General features: G+C 30.1%; 1 protein-coding gene and 1 pseudogene across 2 annotated transcripts; both read left to right on the forward strand.

Moving 5' to 3' along the window:
- Window positions 1-378: 378 nt before the first annotated feature.
- LOC145195034 (uncharacterized) lies at window positions 379-5388 on the forward strand (annotated as a pseudogene). Its single transcript, XR_016456030.1, has 3 exons — window positions 379-1221; window positions 1346-1604; window positions 2528-5388. The product of XR_016456030.1 is annotated as an uncharacterized LOC145195034 (transcript).
- A 5171-nt stretch (window positions 5389-10559) lies between these two features.
- LOC149884391 (uncharacterized) lies at window positions 10560-12919 on the forward strand. The gene has a single exon (XM_090099194.1). The coding sequence runs from the start codon at window positions 11069-11071 to the stop codon at window positions 12809-12811; it is 1743 nt and encodes a 580-aa protein (XP_089955320.1). The 5' UTR covers window positions 10560-11068; the 3' UTR covers window positions 12812-12919.
- The last annotated feature ends 13719 nt before the right edge of the window (window positions 12920-26638 follow it).

Below are 26638 nucleotides of genomic sequence, written 5' to 3' on the forward strand. Positions count from 1 at the left end.
TTTCCTTTATACTATATACCTCCTTTGTACTGTTATACATATAATAGTTAATATATAAAAATATATGTATATATATTATATTTTACACTATATACATTATATATTAAAATTAACTTCATTAGTTTATTCTGCACTGAATAATTCGTTTTTATTATGTGAATAGTTGATCAACATGTATTTGAAAAATAAAACGGCTCTTTTCATAGCTACATAGCTTTTAAAATGATTAACAACAAAAATAAATAATAAAAAAAGTAATCAAAAGTGTTTCAAGAAAAAAGCAACAAGCAATTAACAACTTTTAAATTTACCTTTTTAAACCTCCACGAACGAGAGCGCTAATAGCTAAATAATAATTTTTTTTCACTCTGTTTAAGTGCAGGATTACAGTAGAATTTAAGTTAAAGATCGCTTTCAAGGGATTATTAAATACCAAAAAACTTAACAGAAGCATCAATTTAAACAAAATGCCGTGCTGTAAGCTTAGTCGAAAGGCTTCATTTATTTCAATGCTGATATTAACGATGTCATTTTTTATGGTGGAACTTGTAGTCGGTTATATGACTAAATCAATGGCATTGGTCGCTGATTCGTTTCAGATGTTATCAGACATTGTGTCAATGATTGTTGGCTTAGTTGCATTACACTGTTCCAAACGCAGTGAAACCACTAGTCGTTTTACATATGGTTGGGTTCGTGCTGAAGTAATCGGAGCTTTGGTGAACTCTGTGTTTCTTTCTGCTCTTCGTTTCACCATTCTTATTGAATCACTTAGAAGATTTGCAGTTCCAGAACAAGTAGAGCAGCCAAAACTTGTTCTTATTGTTGGTGTAGTTGGTTTATCTTTAAATATAGTCGGGTTATTTCTTTTTCATCAGGAAGGTGAAGGACATGATCATTCAAACTCTAATGATCCAAAAGAAGGTACCCAAAACGATGAGGTTATAAAAAATTTTGTGGCGGAAATGTCGCTAGCTAATAGCAGCATTGCAATTGTTCTTATTGATGATAAAAAAAACTCCGAAGAGCTTGAAGTAGTCAAAAAAAAAAAATGATAAGAAAACATCAAAAGCATCTCGCTTAAATATGCGTGGAGTTTACTTAAGTATTCTTGGAGATGCTTTAGGCTCATTGATTGTTGTGGTGAGTGCCCTAATCATTATGTTTGTGAAAGCTACATGGACTTGCTATGTTGATCCTGCCATGAGCATCATAAGTGTGGTAAATATCCAAATAATTTTTTTACGTTCACTACAGACACGCACACACACACACACACACACACACACAAGTTTTGATTTTGGTAAAGAATATTTTGATGCAATTGATAATATTACACTTTCAGATTATAATTTTGGCTTCATCACTTTCTCTCTTGAAAGAATCAATCATGATTCTTATGCAAACTGCCCCCAAAAATATTAAGGTAAAAGATATTGAAGTGCGTATTTTAGAACGAATGCCATGTGTCATTAGCATCCCCATGTTCCATATTTGGCAGTTAACTGGAGACAAAATAATTTCTTCTATTCATGTGGTGTGTAATACTTTTGATGACTATGTGTCGATTTATAATCAGTTGAAAGAAATTCTACACAAAGAAGGTGAGTAAAATATTTTGGTAATAGTTTTTTCATCACATTAATTTTTACCAACATTCAATGCTGCTTACGCAAAGAGTTCAAAGAAGTACAAGTTTAAATTAAGCTAAAAGTTTATAATAGTATTAAAAAAATCATGTAATAATGAAATCGATCAAGGAACTCATTAGACGCATTTTGTTACTGTATCTTTAACTACTATAGCCAGATCGGTGATATGACCGACGTGCTTACAAAAGTGCAATGGTCAGATTGGCAATTAGGGTAATCAAAGAAATGCTGTACCCAAATCTACGATCTGGCCGAAGACCTTACAAAAGTGCTAGTCAGATAGGCTATGCCATTAATAAAGTAGTGCTAAGTGTTTGCAACCATATAAATTTGGTCACAGACTCAATGAGCATAAGCAAGTTCACGGTTTTTTTTATGTTCTTGGTGTTGCTATTTATAAATTCATAATTTTTTTATGTTTTTTTCATTTTTATTAATATTATTCCTAATTAGCTATTACTGAACCAACTTGGTTAACATTCGTAAATTATTACTATCAATATTGTTTTAGTTATTAATATTATTGCTGTTACTCTTATTATTACTATTGTAATAAGGCCTTCTGGTATTACTTGCTCTTGTTGTTAATACTGTTGCTATTGGTTTTTTTTATTACCGATGCTAAACTTAATTAAGCAGTTTATCGTCAATTAAGAAAAACCAGTAATGCAATCCATAAATCAAGCGTATTACTTAAGTAGTCTCTTGGCTATAGTAACTTACTATTTTTTATGGCAAGGCAACCGATGTGGATGAGAATCTGGATTGTTTTTATAATTTGGCTTTGTTTTGACTAGAGTTTTTCTATATACTCTTATAGTTAACACTCTTTTCAATTTTCAAAATTTTTTAAAATTTTCAAAATTTAATTTTAGGAATTCATTCATCAACAATCCAGTTAGAGTTTTCCAAAAACCATGAAGATTCCTTTGAATGTCAAAAAGAACCAACCTTTGGATATGGAGTTGGTTCCACCAACTCCATATCCAAAGAGTCAAACAATGAAGAAAATAGAAAGGTTTTGTTAAATAGAGAAATAGTTCAGGAGCCTGCTGTGCTGCACATCCCAATTCTGTGATCCCAACTTTACTAATATACTTGCCAACATTAGATTTCTAGTTGGAGCGTTCCTCTAATATTGTTACTAGTATAATATTTATAAGTAAGAGTTTGTTGTTATTAATTTTACTGCATGTTGTTATTATATTTACTGCATCATAGAAGTTCTCCTAAGTTTTGCTGACCATTTTTGTTGTAATATAATTTTAAACCGACAATTTTTTTTGATGTTTAATAAAATTTTAATACTAAATTGTTAATAAAAACTTTAGTATATATTTAAAAAAAAAAATTTATTAAGTTAATATTTTTATTAAAGTAGAATATAATTATGTAACTATAGATCTAGAAGATAACAGTGTTTTTTGAAATGGAAAAATAGAATTAGGGCTGTATAGAACCTTAACTGCTTATCACGAATATCTATCACATTTCACAAATATCTATCATATTTCAATTTTTTCATTATAATTCTTTCATTTGTGTAAAAATCTGCTGTTTTTCGAACGTTTTTTACATTTGAAGCTTTCAACTATCATCGTTGAGAAATTTGACCACTGGGTTGAATTTTGTCTCAATTAAAAAATTCTGATTTAACATAGTCTTTGGGAAACAATTGAGTTTTAAATCAAAATCACGTGTTACATTAGAGCACTTTCAAAAAATAAATGTTATATTCCATCTACTTTTATTTGTTAAAAGTTTGTAAAATGCGCTGATAAACCCCTTGGAACTTCACAGTTTTTACAAATTTTAAAGAAAAAGTTTATAAAAAATTAAAAGTTTACAGAAAATCGCGACAAGTTTCAGTGTTAGCTGCGCTTGTCAGGAACATAAAGGAGCAAGATCAAAGTAATTAATTACAGTTTCTGAACCTATTATTTAAAAAATAAATGCTTTTGTTAATTTGAAATATGATCCTAACTTAGAAGTATATTCTACAATGATATCGTCTTCTTGACAATTTATATACTTTATACTATATACATTGACAAGAAAAGCAAAAAATTTTAAAAAGTCAAAAAATTTGATCTCTGCTCTTATGCTTGTCAAATTAATTTTTTTAGGTGCTGGAAGACCTCAAAATTGCTGTAAAAGTCAGGTAGTTGTAAACCTTACTGATTTAGCCTTTGGTATTGGTTCCTTACTGTCAGAACAGTTAGCTTCAAATATTTTTAAGATCAAAACAGAGAAAGAAAATTTAATACAAAAGGAAACATTCAATTTATCAACAGGTGGCAACCCAGGTCACACTACCGTAAGAGTTTCAGATTTAAAATCAGAAAGAACCAAATCTGCAAATGAGATGCGTTTTCAAATGCTGGTGAGTTTACAGACTGTTTTGGAGCTTTCCGATGCAGGAACTCAGGTGTTGTTTTCTTGTCTAAAGAGTTAATGTAGACCAAATTGCATCACCAAAAGTATATTTGAAGAGCTTTAGTCATGTTGAATTCTTTTATACTGCAGAACTAACTAAGTTTAGAGGAAAAGCAAAGTCAAAAGTAGACTTTTTATAAAAAAAATTTTAATTTCCTTTCATTTATAATACTATTTACAAAAATAGATTTTGTAATGCATATTATAAAAAAAAGGACACAAAACCTTTATAAAGCATTTGTGAATTTAGCTAAGGATGGAGGAGGAGGTTTCCTGAAGGTTGCATGTCATGTGTTTAATCCTGAAAATATGCTTCCTGTTCTTCAAAGAATCAAGATAGTGCAGTTCAGCATATCCAGATTTTCTGTATAGTTGAGGACATTTCTGAATCTAACTAGAATCTAGTACTAATTAGATCGAAATTTAAGATGGAGGAAGTTCACTTTAATATGGCCTTTAAATTAAAATAGGTACTGGGTTTGTCTTTGCATTCAGGGAAGCATCCCTTTTTATACTGTACAGGATTACTCTCTTTAATTTTTCTAAAAAATTTTAGGTCTAAAAAATTTTAAAATATTTGGAAGACCTGATTACTGGGCGCAGAAACATAAAGATGATGGATGCGCCCACCCACAAAAAATGTCAAATTATCACAATGTAATTAGTAAAAGATTGATTTATTTGAAAAAGAATTCTGAAAAATTAAATATTCATAAGATAGCTCCACTATAATTTCACTTGTTGATGGGAGCGGTTGGAACGCAAAGTATTATTGTTTTGGTTTTAATTAATTTGGTTTCCTTGTCATCATATTAATTTTCTAGGCTACCACGGAATTGAAAAGAATGGAAATAACTCCAATAAATACTTGAAAAATATTATCTCGAACAATCAGTAATACAGGAAACCTCAATATACCAACATCTGATATTAACGGTAATTAACTGTTTGCGAGCTTTTATCAGTAATGTCGCTTTTGGAAAAGATTTGAAGCCAAAATTTTAAACAACTATCAACAATTTTGCTGACATTTTTAAATCCCTATAAAAGGAAATTTATAGTTCAAACGTAGAAGAATAATCTTTGACAATAAAATGGAAACTCCATATATCAATCAAATTTAAACATGGAGAGAAATCTTTATTGTAAAATATATGAATAGAAAAGTGAGTTTGTTTTATACTTAGCAAACGATTTTGATTTCAAACTTCATTGTTTATTATAATATGTTAGTAGCGATTTTAAAATCAGAATTTTTACATGTTTAACCTGGGCAGTCAAATTTCCTAGCAGTTTTAAATTGGTTCATTTTATTTGCAAACATATTTGCGTTACTTGGTCAAGACTGATTCGTGAAAACCTAAGAGAAGAAGTAGCATAAGTCTTATAATCAGGAATAGTAAAAATGGGACAGATTTTTGAATTGATTTTTCAAACAGGTTATGCAACTGTTTGGTGTAATTCTAGCCTAATTCACAAATTTTTCCTCTGTATCAATATTCGTATTAAAAATTGATACTCCTAAGCAGACTAAGTAACTGCTCGGTGTAATACTATCCTGATTCTCAATTTTCCAGCCAGTATCAGTATTCTTTTCAGACCCAACTATCTCTGTTAAATGATCGATTCGTTTTCGCGTAATCATTAAACTTCATCTTTGGGTAGATTTTCGCTCTGAAACTAACATTTCTAAGAGGACTATGTAAGTGCTAGGTGTAATTCTAGCCAAATTCTAAAACTTCCACGCTGTGTAAATATTTATTTTAAGATTTACCATCTCTATAAGGTGATCAATTCATTCTAGCTTTATTTCTCAAGTTTTAGCCTATAACAACATTCCTTTTAAAATTGACATTAAGTGGACTAAGTAACAAGATTGTTTAATTAGTTTATTGATGTTAATTAGGGTTTTCCGCTTTTCTGGTAATCCTGCATACCTTTTTTTTAGGTTATATTATCAATGTGAGTACATAAAATTTGTTTCCGTACAAGTTTCTTGACATTCTAGTAATCATAAAACTTTATTATTATAGTGCACAGTTAGCATGGATAACAATAATGCCAACCTAGCTGACCCAAGAACGCCACTTATATGGGGTGATAGCATACACATCAAGGTACCCTGTGATGCAAATTTTGAAATCATTTTCTTTTGTCCGCGGAAAATAACTTCGTTTGAATTTTCAAATTGAGTGAAATTTTGATTTCATAGTGCGCTAATAAAATACCTGTAGAATGAGAACCACTCTATATAATTTGATAAAATTTGGTGTAAATGTTGCCTACAACCAAACTTTGGATAAAAATTCAGTAGTTTTAATATTCTGCAGAATGCTAGAATGATCATTTTAATATTGCAGAATATTAAAATTAATGTCACTATTATTATTCTCATTTAATGTTAAACTAAAACATAACAAAAAGTGATTGAAGTATTGATAAAAAGTTTTTAGCTCATTTCTATTTTACTAGATAAGCGCAAAAGAAATATCAGGACGCTTTATTGGGCTAAATCACTCCGTTAAATAACTCGAAGTGTCTTCGTAAAGCGCATTGCGCTCTACATAGCCATAAGCTTCTCAGAGCGCAATATTGTACACGCATGCGCAATTATTTTATTATAACAGTGCGATTTATATTTTACAATAAAGCTGGTTAGATAGGTGGTTAGGGTTAGGGATAGGGATAGGGATAGGGATAGGGATAGGGATAGGGATAGGGATAGGGATAAAAAAAAAAAAAATTAAGCGCATGCGTACAAATTATTGCGCTCCTAGCAGCATATGGCTGCATTGAGCGCATTGCGCTTTAAGTAGCAACGGCCTTAATAGTTTTAAAAAAATCTGGTGTGACAAGATTCGTACCAATTTTTTTTTTTTTCTTTGTCTAATTTATAAGTGGTATTTTTTCACTTTTTCATCCAGAAACCAAAGGGAAATTTTAGGAAAGTAATGTTTCAAATTCAATCCCATATTTCCTATTACATTCGATACCGGTCAAATCTAATGGAATATAAGCAAACTAAGATTCGAATTTTATTTTCGTGTTCAAAATGCCTGTACTCGTTGTAAAGATTAGGGATTGCAATCCCACACACTTTTCAAATATAAGAAAAATATAATAGAACACCTTAAATTTTTTCATTATGTATTATATAATAATCTTTTGAATAAAGAAATATTTAAATCATCTACTATACTTTTTTATTAATACAGTATTGTGAAAAAGTTAAGAACCAATAAATGAAAAGAAATATTTTTTTCAAATAAATTTAATTAATTTTTATTCTAAAGATAATAAAATGTTCTTTTTTTTTCAAACATATGAAATAGAACATGAGAAAAAAGAAGATTTTTTTTTTTTTAAAAATTAATTAATAGAACCTATAAAAATAAGGATTAAATATTATGTGTTAATTTTTTTTAATATTTTTTGTGTGAAAAAGTTAAGAACCACAAAGAATTTTTTGTGCTAAATGCGGCGAAAACTTCTTTTTTAATTAATTTTTACCTTTTTTGTTTAAATTTTCTATTAATGACCTGAGTCATTACCAAAAAACCAATAAAAGTTTTTAAAAAATGTATTTAATTTCCAACAAAAATTTTCTTTTGAAAAAATGAGCAGATAAGCTAGTACCTATGAAGATCGTGTAAAAGTGGTGTATTTCCACCTGAAAGGTAAATCCGCTCGTGAAATTGGAAAAATAATAAAGCGATCGCATAGTTCGGTGCTAACACTCATCAAAAGATTCAAAGAGACAAAATATTACGTTGATCGCCATCGTTCTGGAAGACCGCGTTTGACGACAGCCAATGATGATCGCCTTTTAATCAGGTTGGCAAAGAAAAATCGAACCATGCCGTCACATGAATTAAGAAGGGAATGGAAGCTTTCAAATGGACATCAAGCATTAGCATCACTTGTGCATAAGAAACTATTAGCTAACAATATGTTATGGAAAAAAGCTGCAACTTACCAACAACAAATAAAAAAGGGAAAAGAATTTTGCTAAAGCGTCAAAGAATGGTCTAAACATATATGGAGGATAGTAAAGTTCAGTGATGAGATGAATATCGAGGTTGATAACCGAAAAAACCGAATTATGATTCGCAGGCAGCCTTCAGAAAAATATAATCTCGATTGTATCGTTCAAAGAACAAAGCAAGGTAGCGGGTCGGTTGGAATATGGTGCTGCACGACATACCATGGTCTCGGTATGTTTAAATTATTTGATGGTCGGCTCAACTCTATTTATTGCGTCGATATTTTAAACGACAACTTGTTAACGTCAATTGATGCACTTGAGCAAAGCGTTCCGTTCATTTTTCAGCAAGACAATGCACCATGTCACAGGGCTAAAATTGTCTCTGAATGGTTATACTTACTATTATTTGAAGTTAAAGATTTCTGCAAAAGCATATAATAAATTACTATGTAGGCAGCTCCCAACAGTTGTATGTTGGTTAGCTATTATCATTTTAGATCTATATAATAACTAGGTTTCTTTGATCTAAATTTAAAACTTAGATTTTTTCTTCACTGCTATTTAACAAAATAAATTTAAACAAACTAAAAATAAAAATTATACTTAGTAGGTACGTGGACTAATTGTTTTAGATTGAGGATATACTAAAATGTTATATATCATTTGAAAGCCCTTCAATACAGTAATTTAAAGGTGAAAAAATTATTAAAAACGAACAGTTTTTAGTAGCAAGGTTCCGATATATGGATTTATTGAAGAAATTGCTTCCAAATTTTTTTTTTTTTCACTGAAATTGTTATAACTTTCTCAAATCTTATCCAAATGCCTATACCTTGGTATCAAAAGATAGACATAGGAGTAGGCTACAAGTTCACATAACTTTACAGATAAAAGGGGTGTCCAGATGGCCAGAGGGGGTACTGGAACACCATAGTAACCTTAAAAAAATACAAGTTTTTCACGCAAAAGAGTGTTTTTCTGATAAAATATGTTATCTTTATAAACAAAAAGTTAATCTAATTTGGTTCCATTCCATTTCCAAAAATTAGTGGTCCTCTTTAGGTTAAAGTGTGGATGTCTTTGTTATGTTTTAACACCCTCGTAGTGAAATGTAACATTCTTATACATACTTAAACCTAAAAAACACTGATTATACTTTGTGTTAAAAAATTTAAATTATATTTTCTTACTTTACAGCACATGCAAGTGGTGTATAAATTGACATTAAGGGCGGGACATGTGCCAAGCTTAACAACCCTTCCCCTCCCCCGCCCAGTCTAATCCAACCTAAAAAAAATTTTTTAAATATATTTTAATAAAGGTTTTAAATAGAGTTTATGGAAAAAGAGAAACAAGTATTCAAGATTATTTTACTGTGTTAGTTAAAAAAGGGGCATGTACCACGCCCAACGAACCCCCCCCCCCTTTCTTATCCAAGCTTGAAAATGTTTTTAAATTGTGTTTATTTAAAAAGAGAGACATAACTTTACAAATCTTACCACATTACAAGATGCAAGTTGGAGTATCCACCCTAAAAATAAGCCAAAGATAAAATTAATTTTAAAAACTATATTTTAAAAATTTTTAAAATACAAAATATAATAAATTTGTGTCTTGGCTTTTAGTAAATAATATTATTTAAAATTCCAATAATGAAACTAAATGCATCATTTTTAACAATAGACACCATGTGAAGGTAAACCAGAGCCGTCTATCAAAAATATTTTGCAAGCTACCCAACTTGCTGTACCATATTTGCAAGCTAAAAAGCTTGCGGTACTCTGTCTGTAATCTTTAAATCTATAAAAAATAAAAATACCTTATATAATATAAATTATCATATACTATATAAATTATCTTATATTATATATAATATTTAATATATTTTATATATGTTCAATATATATATATATATATATATATATATATATATATATATATATATATATATATATATATATACATACTTATATATATTTATATATAATTTTTTTACTTTGTTTTATTAATTTTCTGTTATTGCTGATATGTTTTAACTTTTGATGAATATCTTGTTTTAAAATTATTATGTTTTCACTATTAATTTTTATTGATTATTATTATTATTATTATGTCACGATTATTATCTATTATTTTACTTATCAGTATACTTGAAATTATCAAAATTAAAAATAAAATAGCATATCAATAATATTTACATTCCATTTAAGAAAATATTAATTCACCTGCTATAACATTAGCAGCAAGCTGTACTTTTTTCATCTTTTATTGAACAGCTTCCATATCTGTCTCATCTTTTTCCCAGTAAGAGTGGAAATTCTGTCTTGTAATCTCTTGTTTACCTTTTTAACTCTAAACAACAAAGACAGATAAAGATAGTATACAATAAGTAAAAAACATTAACTTAAGTTTTTTAAGTGTTTCTATATATAGGAAGATATTATAAATGTTTTATTAAAATTTACATATTTTCAACTATTTTCTCTTTGTGATTATGCAAATGCTTTTTTAATTAATAAACCCAATGTTTATGTGACTTATACTTACGAAATCTTAAAAAATCTACAAAAAGCTGGGTAGGATCTAAATAAGAAAGAAATATTAGACATGCTTGTATAATAATTTAAACATTAAGGGGCAACTACCCTCAAAATTTTTCAAAAATTGGATTTTTTTTTCTCTAATAATTGTTGACCAAAATTTTATGTAGATTTTGAATCTGCAAAAAAAATTATAGATTTCTTAATAAGTTTTTGTTTAATTTATGTTTTTGTGAACTCAAGTGAAAAATATTTGCATAGCAACGCGTTGCTATGGGGGTGAATATTTTGTTGGTGAACTTATCCTGGAGAACTGTTTCAAATATATGTTTTGATTTAAATCATCTTTGCTAAATAATATTCTGTTCCTTATTATATTCAAACATAGGCTATTTACAATTACGATTTTATCAAGTTATTAAAGCTAATTTATCCAACAGCAGAAACACATAAAAATGAGTGATAGAGTAAAGCAGAGAACAAAATACCACAAAAAAAGAAGAGTATTTAATGTGCAGAAAAATAAAAATGCATGTAATGTAAGTGGATGTGAGTTAAATCACAGTAATATTTTAGGCGCATCTGCTAAGAAAGTTAAATTCATTACAAATGTACCAAGTAAAAACATTAAAAAAATTAGTGGTTACAGAATTATAGACACTGAAATTTTATCTAAAGTTCTTTCATTGTTAATGTGTCCTCAATGTGAAAACTGTGCACTGTACCTAGGTGATCACCATGAAAAAAAGAAAGGTCTAGCATCGTTTCTTTATTTGAAGTGTACTACACCATCTTGTGATTATAAACATGAATTTTACACATCAGATAATTGTGATAAAGGGTTTGATATTAACTACAGAACAATTTATGCAATGAGAGTATTAGGACATGGTCATACTGGAATTAAAAAATTTACTCAGCTCATGAATATGCCTAAACCCATGACACCCAAAAACTATACAAAAATAACAACAAAAATAAAAAACGTTGTGAAAAGTGTTGCAAACGAGACAATGTCAGATGCTGCAACTGAAATAAAAGGAAATGCAACTGGTGAGGATATTGTTGATGTTGGTGTATCATGCGATGGATCGTGGCAGAAAAGAGGATATCAGTCAATGAATGGTGTTTTTACCGCAATTTTAATAGATAGTGGAAAAGTAATCGATGTTGAACCTATGAATAAGTCATGTAAAGCATGCTGTATGAAGGAAAAATTAAGAAAATCAAATCCTGATGCATATGCTAATTGGAAAAACAAACATATTTGCTTGTACAATTATCAAGGTACAGCTGGTGGTATGGAATCTGTTGGTGCAGTGAGAGTTTTTAAACGTTCCATTGAAAAGCACAAGTTAAGATATACCGAATTTCTTGGTGATGGGGATAGTAAATCCCACCTTTCTATCAAAGATATATACCCAAACATGGAGGTAAAAAAGTTGGAGTGTGTAGGACATTACCAAAAACGAATTGGTACTCGCTTACGCAAGTTAAAAAAAAGTGTTAAGGGTCTAGGTGGTCATGGTCGACTAACCAATGCAGTTATTGATCGCTTGCAAAATTTTTTTGGTGTAGCTATCCGGAGCAATATAAATGATTTAAATAAAATGAAAAAAGCAGTATTAGCTAGCCTTTTCCATGTAGCTTCTTCTAAGGAATATAACTATCACATTTACTGCCCAACTGGAGGCGACAGTTGGTGCAAATTCAACATTGATAAAGCTAAGTCTTCTTCCGTATACAAACCTGGACCAGGAATTCCTGTTGATATTATTCACAAAATCAAGCCAATATATGCTGATTTAAGTAAAGATTCTGAATTAGTAAAGTGTCTGCATGGAAAAACCCAGAATTGCAATGAGAGTTTTAATAATTTAATATGGAAAAGATTACCAAAAAGTAATTATGTTGGTTTAGCCAGTTTAGAGTTCGGAGTGCATGATGCTGTTGCAAATTATAACATTGGTATGAAGTCTGTTATTTTGATTTATGAAAAACTAAATATGAAACCAGGACATTTTACTTTAGCTGGTTGCAGACTCATAAACAAAAAACGAATAAATCTATCATCATTTAAATCGAGTGAAAGTTTTAAGATTAAACGAAAGTTGTTACGTTGTCAACGATTTTCAAAGAATGATTACCAAAATTCAATGGAAAAGTCCAGGGAATATTATGAATCTGGTAGTTTTTAAAATATTCTTTTAAAAAGTAAGTTTTTAAAAGGTAAATTTATGAAATGAACAATAATTTATGATTTTATTTTTTGTTTTGCGTTTTCTGAGATTTTGCTTTTTAAACACGCCGGTAAAAAAATCTTGAAAAGTATACATGCTATCATGATGAATTTTTCAGGAATTGTTCATTTTGCCAATATTTATGATATGATCGGAGTAGAATTTCTTATATGACTTAAGATTTTGAGTTATTAAGTTTTTTTCTTTGCATTTTGACCTTTTTTTGAAAAACCTAATTTGTCTGTAGCCTTTTATGGAAAAAAAAAATTTATTCAAAAATCTGCTTCGTTCATATCACAAATTTAGATATTTAGAACAGTTCTGCAAAACTTCATTGACACTCCTTTATTACAAGTCTTTATTTTCTTTACGGCGTAAACACAGTTTTTGTGGTATTTTCAGCTGTTTTTTTGGCTACCATAGCAACGAGCTACCATTTTATTTTATTTTTGGTATTTTTAATGTCAGTATAATATTTCCTATGTGACTAAAGAGAAAGTTACTTTATATGTGTAGTTTTGAAATTTGAGGGTAGTTGCCCCTTAATCCACAGATAAAGAAGTATATAATCCAAATATGATAAAAGACAATAACAATGATTATCATTGAACACATATAAATAAGTATATTACATACTTCATTAGTTTAATCTTAACAAAAAACTTCTTAGTGTTTTTAAACTATTAAATGTTAATGTTTTAAAATATTAAAACTATTCCTATTGCCAACAGTTTTAATCTGAAGCATTATTCTTTTTTTATGTTACATAAAAAGCAACTAAGGTTGTACATTAATCTTTATTTTTGAATTTAAATAAAAAAAATTTAACTTATTATCTGTTGGTGTAGCCAGAAGATTTTTATTACTATTGTCCATGTTAAATGAAATTTAACAATGTAAATCAAAATAATTCAAAATAAGACTTTCATTTGAATCGCCCCCTTATCCGGATTTCGGCCCCACCCGGATTTCGCTTACCTTAACAGAAAAACCGAAATTAGGTATCTAAAGTTCAACACTAATTAGAGTAACTGCTTATAATTATTTTTCGTTGAAATTTGACATTCATAGAAAGTGCATAAAGCAAACTATTTTAATAATAAAAAAAGCGGACTCTAGATTTCTTCGACTTTAAATCCATGTGACAACATCGACCAAATTTTCATGCAAAATTCTCAGCAAGATATTCCATAAAAAGTATGGTAGCGATACACAATAGTTAGATAAAAAACAAGCCTAACCTTTCTTTTTTTCAAAAGTTGTCAAGGTTTATATGTTTCTAAAAAGAACCACCTCAAAAAACCGCTTGCCTAGGGCAACCTGAAAAAAGTGGTATACTTGGTATAACACTAATTAAACCAATTGCTTATAATTATTTTTTCTTGAAATTTGACATGTGCGTAGAAAATGCATGAAACTTTTTTAACAATAAAAAAGCGGACTCTACATTTCTTGGACCATAAATTCAAGAGAGAACATTAACCTAATATTCAGTACATAAAAAGTTTAGTAACCATACATAAAAATTTTAAATAAAAAAAGATTAATTTTTCTTCTTTCCAAAAGTGTCTATGTGTATATATGTTTCTAAAAAAAAAACTTCACAAAACTACGTCTGCTTCACGCTACCTAAAAAGTAGTTAAAAAAACGAGAACCAAAATTTTAGCATAAAAATCGGTTTCGTAAATCACGATTTCCGCGTACCTATACTTTGTCTTGCTGAGAACTTGTACTTTGTTTTATCATATTTATTCTAAAAAACAAAAAATAGAAAAGGTAACATACAACAAACTATTGTAAGAATATGTTTTGCTATATATAAATACACACACACACACATATATATATATATATATATATATATATATATATATATATATAATATAATATTTTTATGTAAATATATTAGAGAAAAAAATGTTATGTTAAATAAAAGAACAGATTTTTATTTGAAACTTATATATTTATCAATATTTGAAGTTAAGATATAAAACTTCATTACAATTAGTTTTGTAATTTTCATATAGGCGTTCGTTTATTCCGTCGCCATCTTGAGAGTCCAAAATAGGCTTCAAAAAATTTGCCGTATATGCTATTCAGCTATGTTTTGAGCAGCTAACCGGCTCTGGCGTGCCATCTGTGTATACATATTGGCCCATTATTGAATATTCAGGACTGGGATGCCGCAAAAGGACCACATGACAATTGCTATGTGGCAAACCAGCTCTGGTGAATCTTTCACGGTACAACAATGGTTCATATTGGCTCCGGCATGTCATTCATGGAACTTTAATGTCCCGTAAATGGACCGCCAGAACTGGCATAGCCGGCACTGGCCCATACAAGCGCTGCTACTTGGGCTGTTGAACAGGCTCATCAGGATTTTTATCGATATTGGTCAAGGTATAAGTGAAACAATGATCATCCAGAGTACAAAGAAATATTGTTGTGGTGCATAACTATACATTGGAATGCAAAAAAAACTGCGTTTTGCGTTTGCGTTCCAAAACAGAGTTGATAACGCCTCCTGGCGGCAAAGTAACTTTCTGCCGAAAGGCCGACTTTTTTTGGAGGCGGAAGCCACTGGCGGCCGCCGTCAGAAGAAAATTCGGAAGCAAGTTGTTTTAGAGACCGCCTCCAGTGGCTTCTGCCTCCCAATTTGCAGCAGCAGCCAGAACTTATTTTTGGAGGCAGAATGTTTTTGAGGCCATCGCCAATCGGGAGGCGGAAGCCACTGGCGGCCGCCGTCAGAAGATAATTCGGAGGCTAGTTGGTTTAGAGACCGCCATCAGTGGCTTCTGCCTCCCAATTGGCAGCAGCAGCCAGAACTTATTTTTGGAGGCAAAATGTTTTGGAGGCCACCACCAATAGGGAGGCGGAAGCCACTGGCGGCCGCCGTCAGAAGATAATTCGGAGGCTAGTTGGTTTAGAGACCGCCTCCAGTGGCTTCTGCCTCCCAACTAGCGGCGAAAGCCATACTGAAGTTGGTATTTTAGTCTCCCTTCGCCAGAAGACATGAAAAAAAAGGATGTTGCCATGTTTGTCAATAAAGGAAAAGTAGCAGGAGTTTTTGATTGCTCATAAACTCTGGATTTTTAAAAGTGATAAAGAATTTGTTAAAACAATCGATAGCAAGGGAAAAAACAGCTTGGTTTTCGTTTGAGGCTGTCGTAAAAAACTCTCTTGGAAATAAAAAAGAAGAAAACTCTGCCCAGTCGGCAAATTTAGTTGTAAATGCGCATTAGAAACTCGCTTAATTACGTATCGTTGTGGTATGTTAGCCATTTTATCGTGTCGAACACGCATTAGAAACACGCATTAGATGCGTATAAAGACAGGTATACAATACGATGTCTACTGAGTATCGAACTCGCATTTTAAACTCTCGCAAACACGTATAAAACACGATAACCAGAGAATATTCAATACGATATTTTCCTGGTATTACATGCGCATTTAAAACTTTCCAGAATACGCGTTATTTACGAATATATGTTAGCCATTTTATCGTGTCGAACGCGCATTAAAAACATCAGATGCATATAAAGACAAGTATACAATACGACGCCTACTGAGTACCAAACTCGCATTTAAACACGTATAAAACACGATAACCAGAGAATATTCAATACAATTTTATTAACTGATATGAATTCATAACATAATGATAATGACTAGCAGTAAACAACCCGTAATACGGGTTATGAGTTATTAAATCATTAATAACAATAAAAACACATTAATAACTTGATATATTATCTAAGAAAATAAATACAAATTTATCTATAAATATTTTAACTTTGACTCCCTATCAGCAACGTCATTGCTTATAGTTAACGACATAAAGACTGCATTAACATCAGTTGAGTTCTTTTTAAAATCTGTCACAACACAGGTACCAGAAACTGAAAGTAAAGCCTGCAAGTACCTAAAAAAAGAAATGAAAAAAAATTACAATTTTTAACTACAAAAGTACTATTTGCATTTTATTGTTAGTAGAATTAAGATAATAATAATAACAGAAAATATATATTTTGTGTCTACAAAATAATTAAAATAGATTATAAAAAGGCTACAGAACACAATCCAAATAACACCACAACTTAATAAGATATTTTATTAACTTAAATACTTGGACTAAAAAAATTTTATTTATTACAATGTTTGAAAAATCAAGGGACAATTATAGTTAAATTTCCAGCATTTCTTAATTAAGCTCCAGCTTCTCTGTAACTGTTGATTAATGATTAATAGAGTAAATATCACATTATACTAAATTTACAAAATTAAAACCATGTTTCAACAGTAAGCTAACTAATCAAGAGATGACAAAGGGAAAACAAACAAAAAAAAAAAAAAAATGAAAAAAAGAACATAATTATGATAGAAATTATAAAAAAATTTAAATTATTTAAATTTAAAAGTGTTAACTGTTACTATAAATAGTTAAACTCATACTTTGCTTTGTTCTAAAGTGTCTAAATTAAAATCAAATTCACAGATATTAACACTGCTTGACACTGAATTCTGTCGAGTAAGTTTTCTGCTCACCGAAGCAGCATTTCTTACATTTCAACAACGATTAATTTCATCCTGCCTAGATCTATTTTTTTCATTTGACAACTATTTTCAAGTTGCCTATTAGCATTTACATTAATAACTTCGTTGAGCCTAATACTATCTATTTCAATTTCACTATTATCATTAAACATACAACTGAATAAATGAACGTAAAAGAATCTTACAAATTGTGATCTTTTCTAATCAAAGACTATATTTACATCAATTATTTTTAATTTAACAAAGAATCTTGACTGCAATGCACAATGGAAAAATATCATTGTTTTTTTTCAACTTCTTTTAAAAGGAATTTTTTAATTTTTTCTATACTGTTATTTTTTTCTAAGAAAGAATATTTATATAGATACAGAGAAATGTAAAATATACTGAAATATAGGCAGATTTATGTTTATAAACATTCATGTCAACAGATTACAGTCAGTTTTCCATGTTAAATACATAAAATATATATATCTAATATAAAATACATCAAATATAAAATAAATCCAATATAAAATAAAACAAAACAGTAAACCTACTCAAATCAGTACCAGTTATACTGTTTGAAGTAACTAAAAAACACTTCAATTATTTTCAATTGCTCTAAAAAATAACTTTCAGCTCTTTCCCATTGCACTAAAAAATTAAACAAAACTTGCTTAGCTGAGTTGCCTAGTTTATAAGAATCTGAAAACAGATAAATAAAAAACCAAGAACAAACAAACATTTACTTATTAGAACTACTATATTTAAACAAATTAAATTAAACAAAGAATAACGCCAATTCTCCTTAAAGGCTAAAAAAGTAAAAAATTTTCAGCTCAAATTTGCTTGCAGACCTTGCTTGTAAAACCATGTGAATAAGAAACACATTTAGAAAAGCCGAACGTTTCAGTTAGCAATGTTGAATATAGTTATTTAGTTAGCAATGTTGAATATAGTTATTTAGCTATCAGCAGAGTTTATAAAAGACGGAGAAATTCTCGACTACACTTTTCTTTCGCAGCCTATGGCGTCCGCCTCCCCAAAATATGAAATTCGTTTTGTAATATTAATATTTATTATTTGCCAAATTTTGAGTATTTTAACAAAATTATGACTTTGTCAGAGATTGGTTTTTTTTAAAAGCTATCGAATAAAATATTTTGGTATGATAATTTTTTTAAATTTTAAAATATTTCACAACCATTTTTCATTCGTAATTTTTTTTTTTTTTTTTTTTTTTTTTTATTAACTAAACTTAAAAATTGATTTAATCATCGAAACAAGTCAATTTTACTGATTCTTCAAAGATGAGAATTAAAGTTTGGGTTGTGTTTTATATTCCATTTTAAAACAACTAACGTTAAATAGAATCTTTTTTTATATATGATTAACGTAATAAAGTGAATTTGACTTTGTCAAGCAAATCCAAATTTTGTCTAACTACTAAAATCGCGTTTAATGTTTCATCCGAAAGCCGAGTTCTCAAATGGGTGTAGACCATTGCAAAGCTACTAAAATCTCGTTCAACTTTGACCTGAGAAAATGCAGTACCAAAAACAACTTGAGAAATATTGTAAAGTTCCTTCCAGTTAGGATCATCACGTTTTAAATGCCAATATTCAAGAATATTAAAATTTTCATTCACACCAATACGTGGCTCACTATATACAATATTTGTTATTTGCTGGTGAATTCTTGTGTTTTGTATAATATCTATGCTTTGACGTTGACCTCCTCCTGAAAGAAGAGATATTAATTATTTGTTTTATCAAACAAAAAGTATAGTCTAATCGAACTGATTTTCGAATCATTAAAAGTTTCAAAGTTTTTCAAACACTTAAAAGATAAAAACTTTTCTTTAAAATTTGACTTTTTGACCTTAAATCAAAAAAAGGTTAAACTATATTCGTTTGATTTGTGAAGAAACGAATAATACTCTATGATGATGAAAATCATTAATATCAAGTTATTGAGTTGTATTGAACTTTTATTGGTACACAGTGTGGAAACTCTTGATTTTTTTAATGTAAATGAATAAAATTTATTTAATGAACCGTTTGATATCAAATACTGGTTAAATATCATATACTGAATGATAGTAAAATCTCTACCTAAAAGTTGAGTCAAACGTTTTTCATCTTCATCTCGTAAATTTTCAGGCTGTCGAGCAATTCCAGCAAGTTGTCTTTGTGAGTTTACAAAGTGATGAATCTTGAGTAGATCTACTCCACGGCTTCTCAATAAATTGTTGAAAACTTCATGACTAGCACTATTCCATGCAAAACGAGGATCCAGTAAGAGAGCAGCGATGAAAGTATCACATTCAAAAAACCTTTGTGAACGTAAATTTAAAGCTTCTAGAAGTTTAGATGTTAAATTATTTTGTCCATCGGCAATCTTTTCTAAATTCATCACCATTCTCATCCATCGTAAAAAGAAGTCCGACATGGTAAAGTCTGATCTTTGAAAATCCTTCATTGCATAAAATATCGGCTCGAATGTTCTTGCATATTCCTCAATAAATTTCCAGGTTTCATCATTTAGTCTTAGTTCGCGGTTATTTCGATTAGTCCCGATTTGTTCATATATCGCGAGTTTTTCAAACATGTCTGATACCATGATGTAAGTACTACTCCATCTCGGAGCAATATCTTTGCGTGGCCTCTTGAGATCAGCAAAAATTGCATCATATTTAGGCGCTTTTGTATTTCTTATAGATTTTCTTATTTCAGCAAGAGTGGCATCAAACGGCTCTGTTACGTCTTTTGCAGCTAATTGGCAAACATGCGCTCCACAAAACATTTTGGTACAGGTTGCACCAATATTGTTTTCTAACACATTTATTTTTCTCTCTTGTTCTTGAGTATGTGATAGCCTTTCGATCCCATCGTCTGTATCTTCAGAATTTTCTACAAGTTCTTCTTCAAAATTGACTCGGTCAAGCAGATCGAAATCTTCAAAATCAAACTGTTGTGCTTCCTCAACAAATTCATTACAAACGATCATTTGATTTTGCATTTCTCTGATAGCATTAGAAGCTTTGATCATGTTTTTACCTTGATCCGAACAAGTTGAGTAAATATCATCTGCCCCTTTCCCTACTTTCGCAATCAGAGTAATTAGCTGATCAGCTAAAACCGCTCCAAATTTCCGTCCGTGCTGAGTGAGAATTCCCAAAGTTCGATCGTGCAATTTTCCATCTTTTGTATACCGAATACTTGCAGAAAAAACATTTGTATTGAAACGAGACGCTGAGTCAAACATTAGTGATGGATATACATTTTCTATATCCTTTGCAATAATTTCATAAATTTTGTCAGCAGCTTTAAGAATAAAATCTTTTGCTTTTTGACGATTCCATCTCACACCAAAAGCTTGAAAAGCCTTTCTAATCATCTCATTCTTCCCCATGTCATCAGCGACTGTCATAGGCAAATTTCTCATCAGAATCGATTTTATGAAGTCTCTTACTGTATCGTTTATATCGAAGTCAAATTTAACTTTTTTACGCGAAACGAAAATAGCATTTTCATCACCGTTACCCTCATAATGATTGTTATTTCGAACTCTCCTCCTTTCCGAAATTCCTAGTTCTATAGCAATATCCTTGTGTTTTGAATGCAAATGGTTTTTGAGATGAAACATTTCCGACAAGAATTGCTGGCTTTTGTTCTGCGCACACTTTGCATTTCCATCTGTTATTTTCAGTCAAAAAATATTCTTTCACTTGTGTATTTTGCATTTTTCTCTACATAAAGCTTAAATCATCTTAATCAATATCTCAAAAAAAAAAGGTTAACTAAAAAAAAATAATAAAAAAAAACTATTGCTTATTACTCGAATCTTAATGAATAAGAAATTCGAACAATGAAAATTTCATCGTCTAGAGATGCTTTTTAAAAAAAACTTTATCATACCGGTAAAGTACGAGATTTTTACTCCCACGTTTTTTTTACTTAGTAAAAATCTCATACTAAATTTTTATTGTATTTTTATGTACAAATTTATTTTGCGACCACGTATTTTGTCAATACTTTTAAACGTTGCATCGTGAGGGGAAATCTATAGGATAAGTAATTAGTAAGAAAGCGATAAGGTAAACAGTTTATATATTTATAGTTGTTTAAAATAATTGCATTGAGTTTCCAATTGTATGATACTTTTATAGAGGTGCGATACTAGCTTAATTTGGATGTACTATTTTGTATGGTGCAGTTTTCAACTTAAAAAATTCAAAATTTTTAAAGAAGCGTTTTTTAAATTTTTGTTCGGAGAAAAGTTATTTGGTGTAAAGAAGAGCAACACCACATAATTAGGTTTTTGAATGATGCTTTTGATATTTCCAATGAGGCAAATGCATTATCTGGCCGCATAGGCATCAATTCAACCACAGAAAATATTCAAAAACTTTTTGGTAAAGAATGGCAAATTACATTGCCACTTTTGTTTCAGAATGTAAGAACTTTCCATAAGCTAAAAAAAAGAACCTTCAAGTGAAAACATGTTACAAATCATTTCAGTTCAGAAAGTTAACATAAAGCAAGTTATGATTGATTTGACTCGATTGCCAAAAGTAATATGTTATTTTCAAAAATTTCGAATTCTTTAAAGTTAAAAACTGCACCACACAACAAAAGTGCAGGACAAATTATGCTAGTATCACACAATTGGTAACATTAAATGAATATAAGTAGTATAAACAACTATAAATATATAAACTGTTTACCTTATCGCCAGATTTACCTAGATGATTCATCTCATTATTATTAATTATGAGTAGCTTTGTTTTTCTTCGAAAATTCGATTTATCAACACCATTTACTAATAGCTGTATTTGGATTATTTTGTCTTTTAAAAATTTACAAACATCAACTAATTCAGTAGGCGGCTTTTAATTTTTAATAATACAATGCATTTAAAAATCTAAAAGAGAAAATTTTAATATTATTCGTACGAAATGGAATCGTATCTTTATTGCTTTTCAAGAAACCACAATCTTTAAAGCGATTTAAAAGTAATGACAAAATAAACGCGGTCGCAAAATACACGTTGCCGCAAAATACTTGTTGCCGCTAAATGCACGTTAGCCACAAAATACATGTTTGCCGCAAAATATTCTAACTACGGGATAAATACCTAAGGATGACCCTAAAAGCTTTATGAGATTTTTACTGGGGGAGTTGAAAATTACGTAGTAGTAAAAATTTTATAGCAAACTGGAAATTTCAGCAAGTAAAAAAAATCTCCTAAGTATAAAATTTGATTCTTCGACGAATGCGCATTTTCCATTTTCAAAATTTTTAACAATATCTAATGAGTAAAATTAGGAATTAATTGTTATGGTTGAAAAGTGACAGTTTTAATTCAACTGATAAGCGACTTGTTCAAAAGTTCAAACTTTGATCCCATCAAAAATTGACAATTTATTTTCTATTAATATTCGTGGAAAAGATTTTTTAGCCTATGGCATGGACATAAAATTCCAACTTTTGTTTTGAATAAAACTTAAAATAAAAAAAAACTTCAAATTTTGTTGATAGCTGTAAAAAAAAAACCACTCTGACAAAATCATAATTTTTTTAAATAGTCAGTTTGGCAATAAATTTCATATAAAACGCAATTTTGATGTCAATTTTTCAATATTTGAATCCAATTAATCTTTAAATTGCTTGTTAATTTAAAAACAAACTTTTTTAAATAAACAAGCAATTTAAAGGTTTAATTTTTTTTAATGAAAGTTTTGCCCCTTTGTCTTTAACTTCAGGCGGCGGAAGGCAAAAATTTCGCCTCCAGTTTAGCGGCTGCAGCCAACTGAGAGGCAGAAACTACTAGGGGCAGCCTCCAGATCAACTTGCCTCCTAAATATTTTTTGACAATGACCGTCAAAAGCTTTCGCCTCCCGATTGGCGACGGCCTCCAAAACATTCTGCCTCTATAAAAAAGTTCTGGCGGCAGCAGCCTGTTTGAAGGCAAGAGCCACTGGAGGCGGCCTCTAAACCATCTTGCCTCCAAAATAACTTATGATATCGGCCGTCATTGGTTTTTGCCTCCCGATTGGCGGCAGCCTCCAAAACATTCTGCCTCTACAAAAAAGTTCTGGCGGCCGCAGCCAATTGGAAGGCAGAAGCCACTGGAGACGGCCTCCAAATCATCTTGCCTCCAAAACATCTTCTAACAGCGACCGTCAATGGCTTTCGCCTCCCGATTGGCGGTGGCCTCCAAAACATTCTGCCTCCAAATAAAACTTCTGGTTGCCGCCGCCAAACGGGAAGCGGAAACATCTGGGGGTGGAAGCCAGAACATTCTACAGGCAAAAAAAGTTTTGGGAAGCGGCCGCCAATAGCTGCGGAAGAAACGTGGAGGCGAGAAGATTTTTGCCGTTTATCATTTCTGTTCCAAAATAAAAACTCACACGCAAACTCAAACGCATTTGACGCAATTTATTGCGTTTACTTACGTAAACGTAAACGCAATTTACGCAAATAACTGCGTTTACGCTGGGGTTGTTCGCCGCAAACAAAAACTTATGAAAATTTCGCATTTTTTTCTTCCGTATTTCAAGTTGCTATTGCGAAAGTTGTTCTTGCGCAAATTTACCTTCCGTAATGCGTTATACGAAAAAAATAAATAATTATTATTCCGTAATAACTCTTTACGAAAAGAAACTTGCGAAACAAAGCATTTCGAATGAATACTTTCGAAACAGTTCCTTACGGAAGGAGCGTTTCGGAATGTGCGCTTACGGAATAGACTCGAAAGCAATCATTAAATTGTTATACAAAAAAATATCATTATTTATTATTTAAATAATGTTGTTAAATGATTCTTCAATAGTTTTTACATATATATCTGTGTATATATATATATATATATATATATATATACATAGTGTGACCTAGAAAGATGAAGAAAGTTTGGAAGGAGTGGGGGTGCTGAAACAGAATATAAGGGGGCCGAACGCAGCTAAAATTTTGAAATTTTAGCTGCGTGAGGCCCCGTTATATTCTGTTTCAGTTTTTTCTATTTAAAAATAGAAAAAAACTGAAACTTTGAGTTAGTTTTGAGGGATTGGACAACATATATATATATATATATATATATATATATATATATATATATATATATATATATATATATATATATATATATATATATATATATATATATATATATTATCGTCCAGAAGGCACAGTATGATTATGTAAAATATTTACATAATCATACTGTGCCTTCTGGACTACAACTGATCGGGGATTATTTTATCATACTGTGCCTTTATATTTTTCACCTGTAAGCTTTTCTGTTGTTCTAACAATTTCCCCTACCCCTTTTATTGAAATACACCCCCAAACTTGAGTATTCCCCCCACCATGTTTGATAGCTGATGCTAGACATGGCTCTTTCAATGCCTCTCCCTTTCTTCGCCTAACATACTGACGTTTATTCGTCCAAAATATTTGAAATTTAGATTTGTCTGTAAACAATACCTTGTCCCATTGATTTTTCTGCCACTCTTTGTGCTCTCTGGCGAACTTTAATCTTTTTTCTTTATTACCTTTGCGTAGTAATGGTTTTATTAGAGATTGTCGCACAGTAGATGCATGTACTAAAGTTTCCCTAGCTCTTTTAAGATCTTGAACGAGTTCTGCGCTTACTTTCTTGCGATTTCGTAGCGCTGTTATTTTTAAAAACTGTTCATCACACAGGCTTAACTTCTTGGGTCGACCAGACCACTTTTTATCCACTACATCACCAGTTTCATTATATTTTTTAACTATTTTTTGAACTGAGGCTCGTGAACAATTCACACGTTTGGCTATTTTAACTTGACTATAGCCCTCTTCATGTAAAACAATGATGCGATTTCTGTCATTTATTGATATCTTTGGCATTTTATTAGTACTGAAAAGTAATTTTATTATAAAACAAAACTTTTGAAAAAAAAAAATTTTTTTTAGACGAAAAAATCTGTAATTAACGCGAGAACTCAACAGTTACTAAAAATTCTTCGCCACATTCTTATTTATCAAAAAATATTTAACAATAATAAATTTAAACAAAATAAATAAATAGTACAGTGATTGATGTAATCAATTTGTAGTGTTGATCCTTGTCCGCAATAAATGAGCAAACATAAGTGAGTGGAAAATGATACAAGTTGAAACCATCTAATAAATATTAATAAAAACATTATATTATTAACGAAATCATTAACTAAAATAAATAAATATAGTTTTCTTTAAGAGAATATCTTAGTTTAATTTAATAAAAACTCAATATTATTTACTTATATTTATTTAAATGTGCATTTTTTTTAAAATTTCTTATGTGCTACTTTCTTTTGCACAGTACTGTATATATATATATATATATATATATATATATATATGTATATATATATATATATATATATATATATATATATATATATATATATATATATATATATATATATATATATATTTCCATTTCCTGTTCCGTATCATAAAATTTACAGTAAGAAAGATCGTGTATATATAGCATATATATGTACGATATGTACTAAAGTTACTTACTTTGACTCCGTCTTCTCCCCCTTCGTTCGTTGCATCTTACAGTTTAATTTTTTTATTTCATTTTTTTTTTAACAATTGATTTTATTCTCTTTTTTTGCTTTCTTATTTTTTTCAAGTTTAGGATAGGGTGGGGCAAGATGTCCATAAAGTCAACATTATTAATTTACCTAGGTCTCACAAATGCATAAGGGACTTGACTTTAGGAACATCTTGCTCCACTAAAAGTTACAGAAAACTAGTTGTATTATTTGTGTTATTATAATAAAGAAATATTTGCTTTGTGGGTAATTTATTCCACAATATTCCAAGTCTAAAAGTTTCAAAACTCAATCAATAAAACTAGTTTATTTGCAATTCGCTGGTTTTGGATTAAGAAAAATGCCCTTTTATGTGGAGGGCAAAACGTCCTGTGATTATTTAGTGTTAAAAACTTTTAGGTAAGTTTATTTCTTTTGAAACAAAACATAAATAATAAAACTAGATATATACAGGGAGTTTTACCTGACGCATAAAAGGCCATTTTCCTCTTTTAACTAAATACTATGTTATTCTATTTGTAAAATTTTTTTTTAGATTATAATTTTTTTTTTGTTTTGTAGATCTTTTCCAAGCATTGGGCAATTAACCACAAAAACACTATGTTATTGGTCAGCGCACGAGCACACTTTAAAAATTGCTTAAAAC

This window comes from Hydra viridissima, unplaced genomic scaffold (assembly GCF_058129835.1).
Source record: "Hydra viridissima isolate aposymbiotic clone 2 unplaced genomic scaffold, HvirCarnegie_v1 scaffold_9, whole genome shotgun sequence".
Classification (NCBI taxonomy): Eukaryota; Metazoa; Cnidaria; class Hydrozoa; order Anthoathecata; family Hydridae; genus Hydra; species Hydra viridissima.

Excerpts from the sequence above, each read along its gene's own strand:
- LOC149884391 (XM_090099194.1), top strand. The coding sequence starts at position 11,069 with ATGAGTGATAGAGTAAAGCAGAGAACAAAATACCACAAAAAAAGAAGA.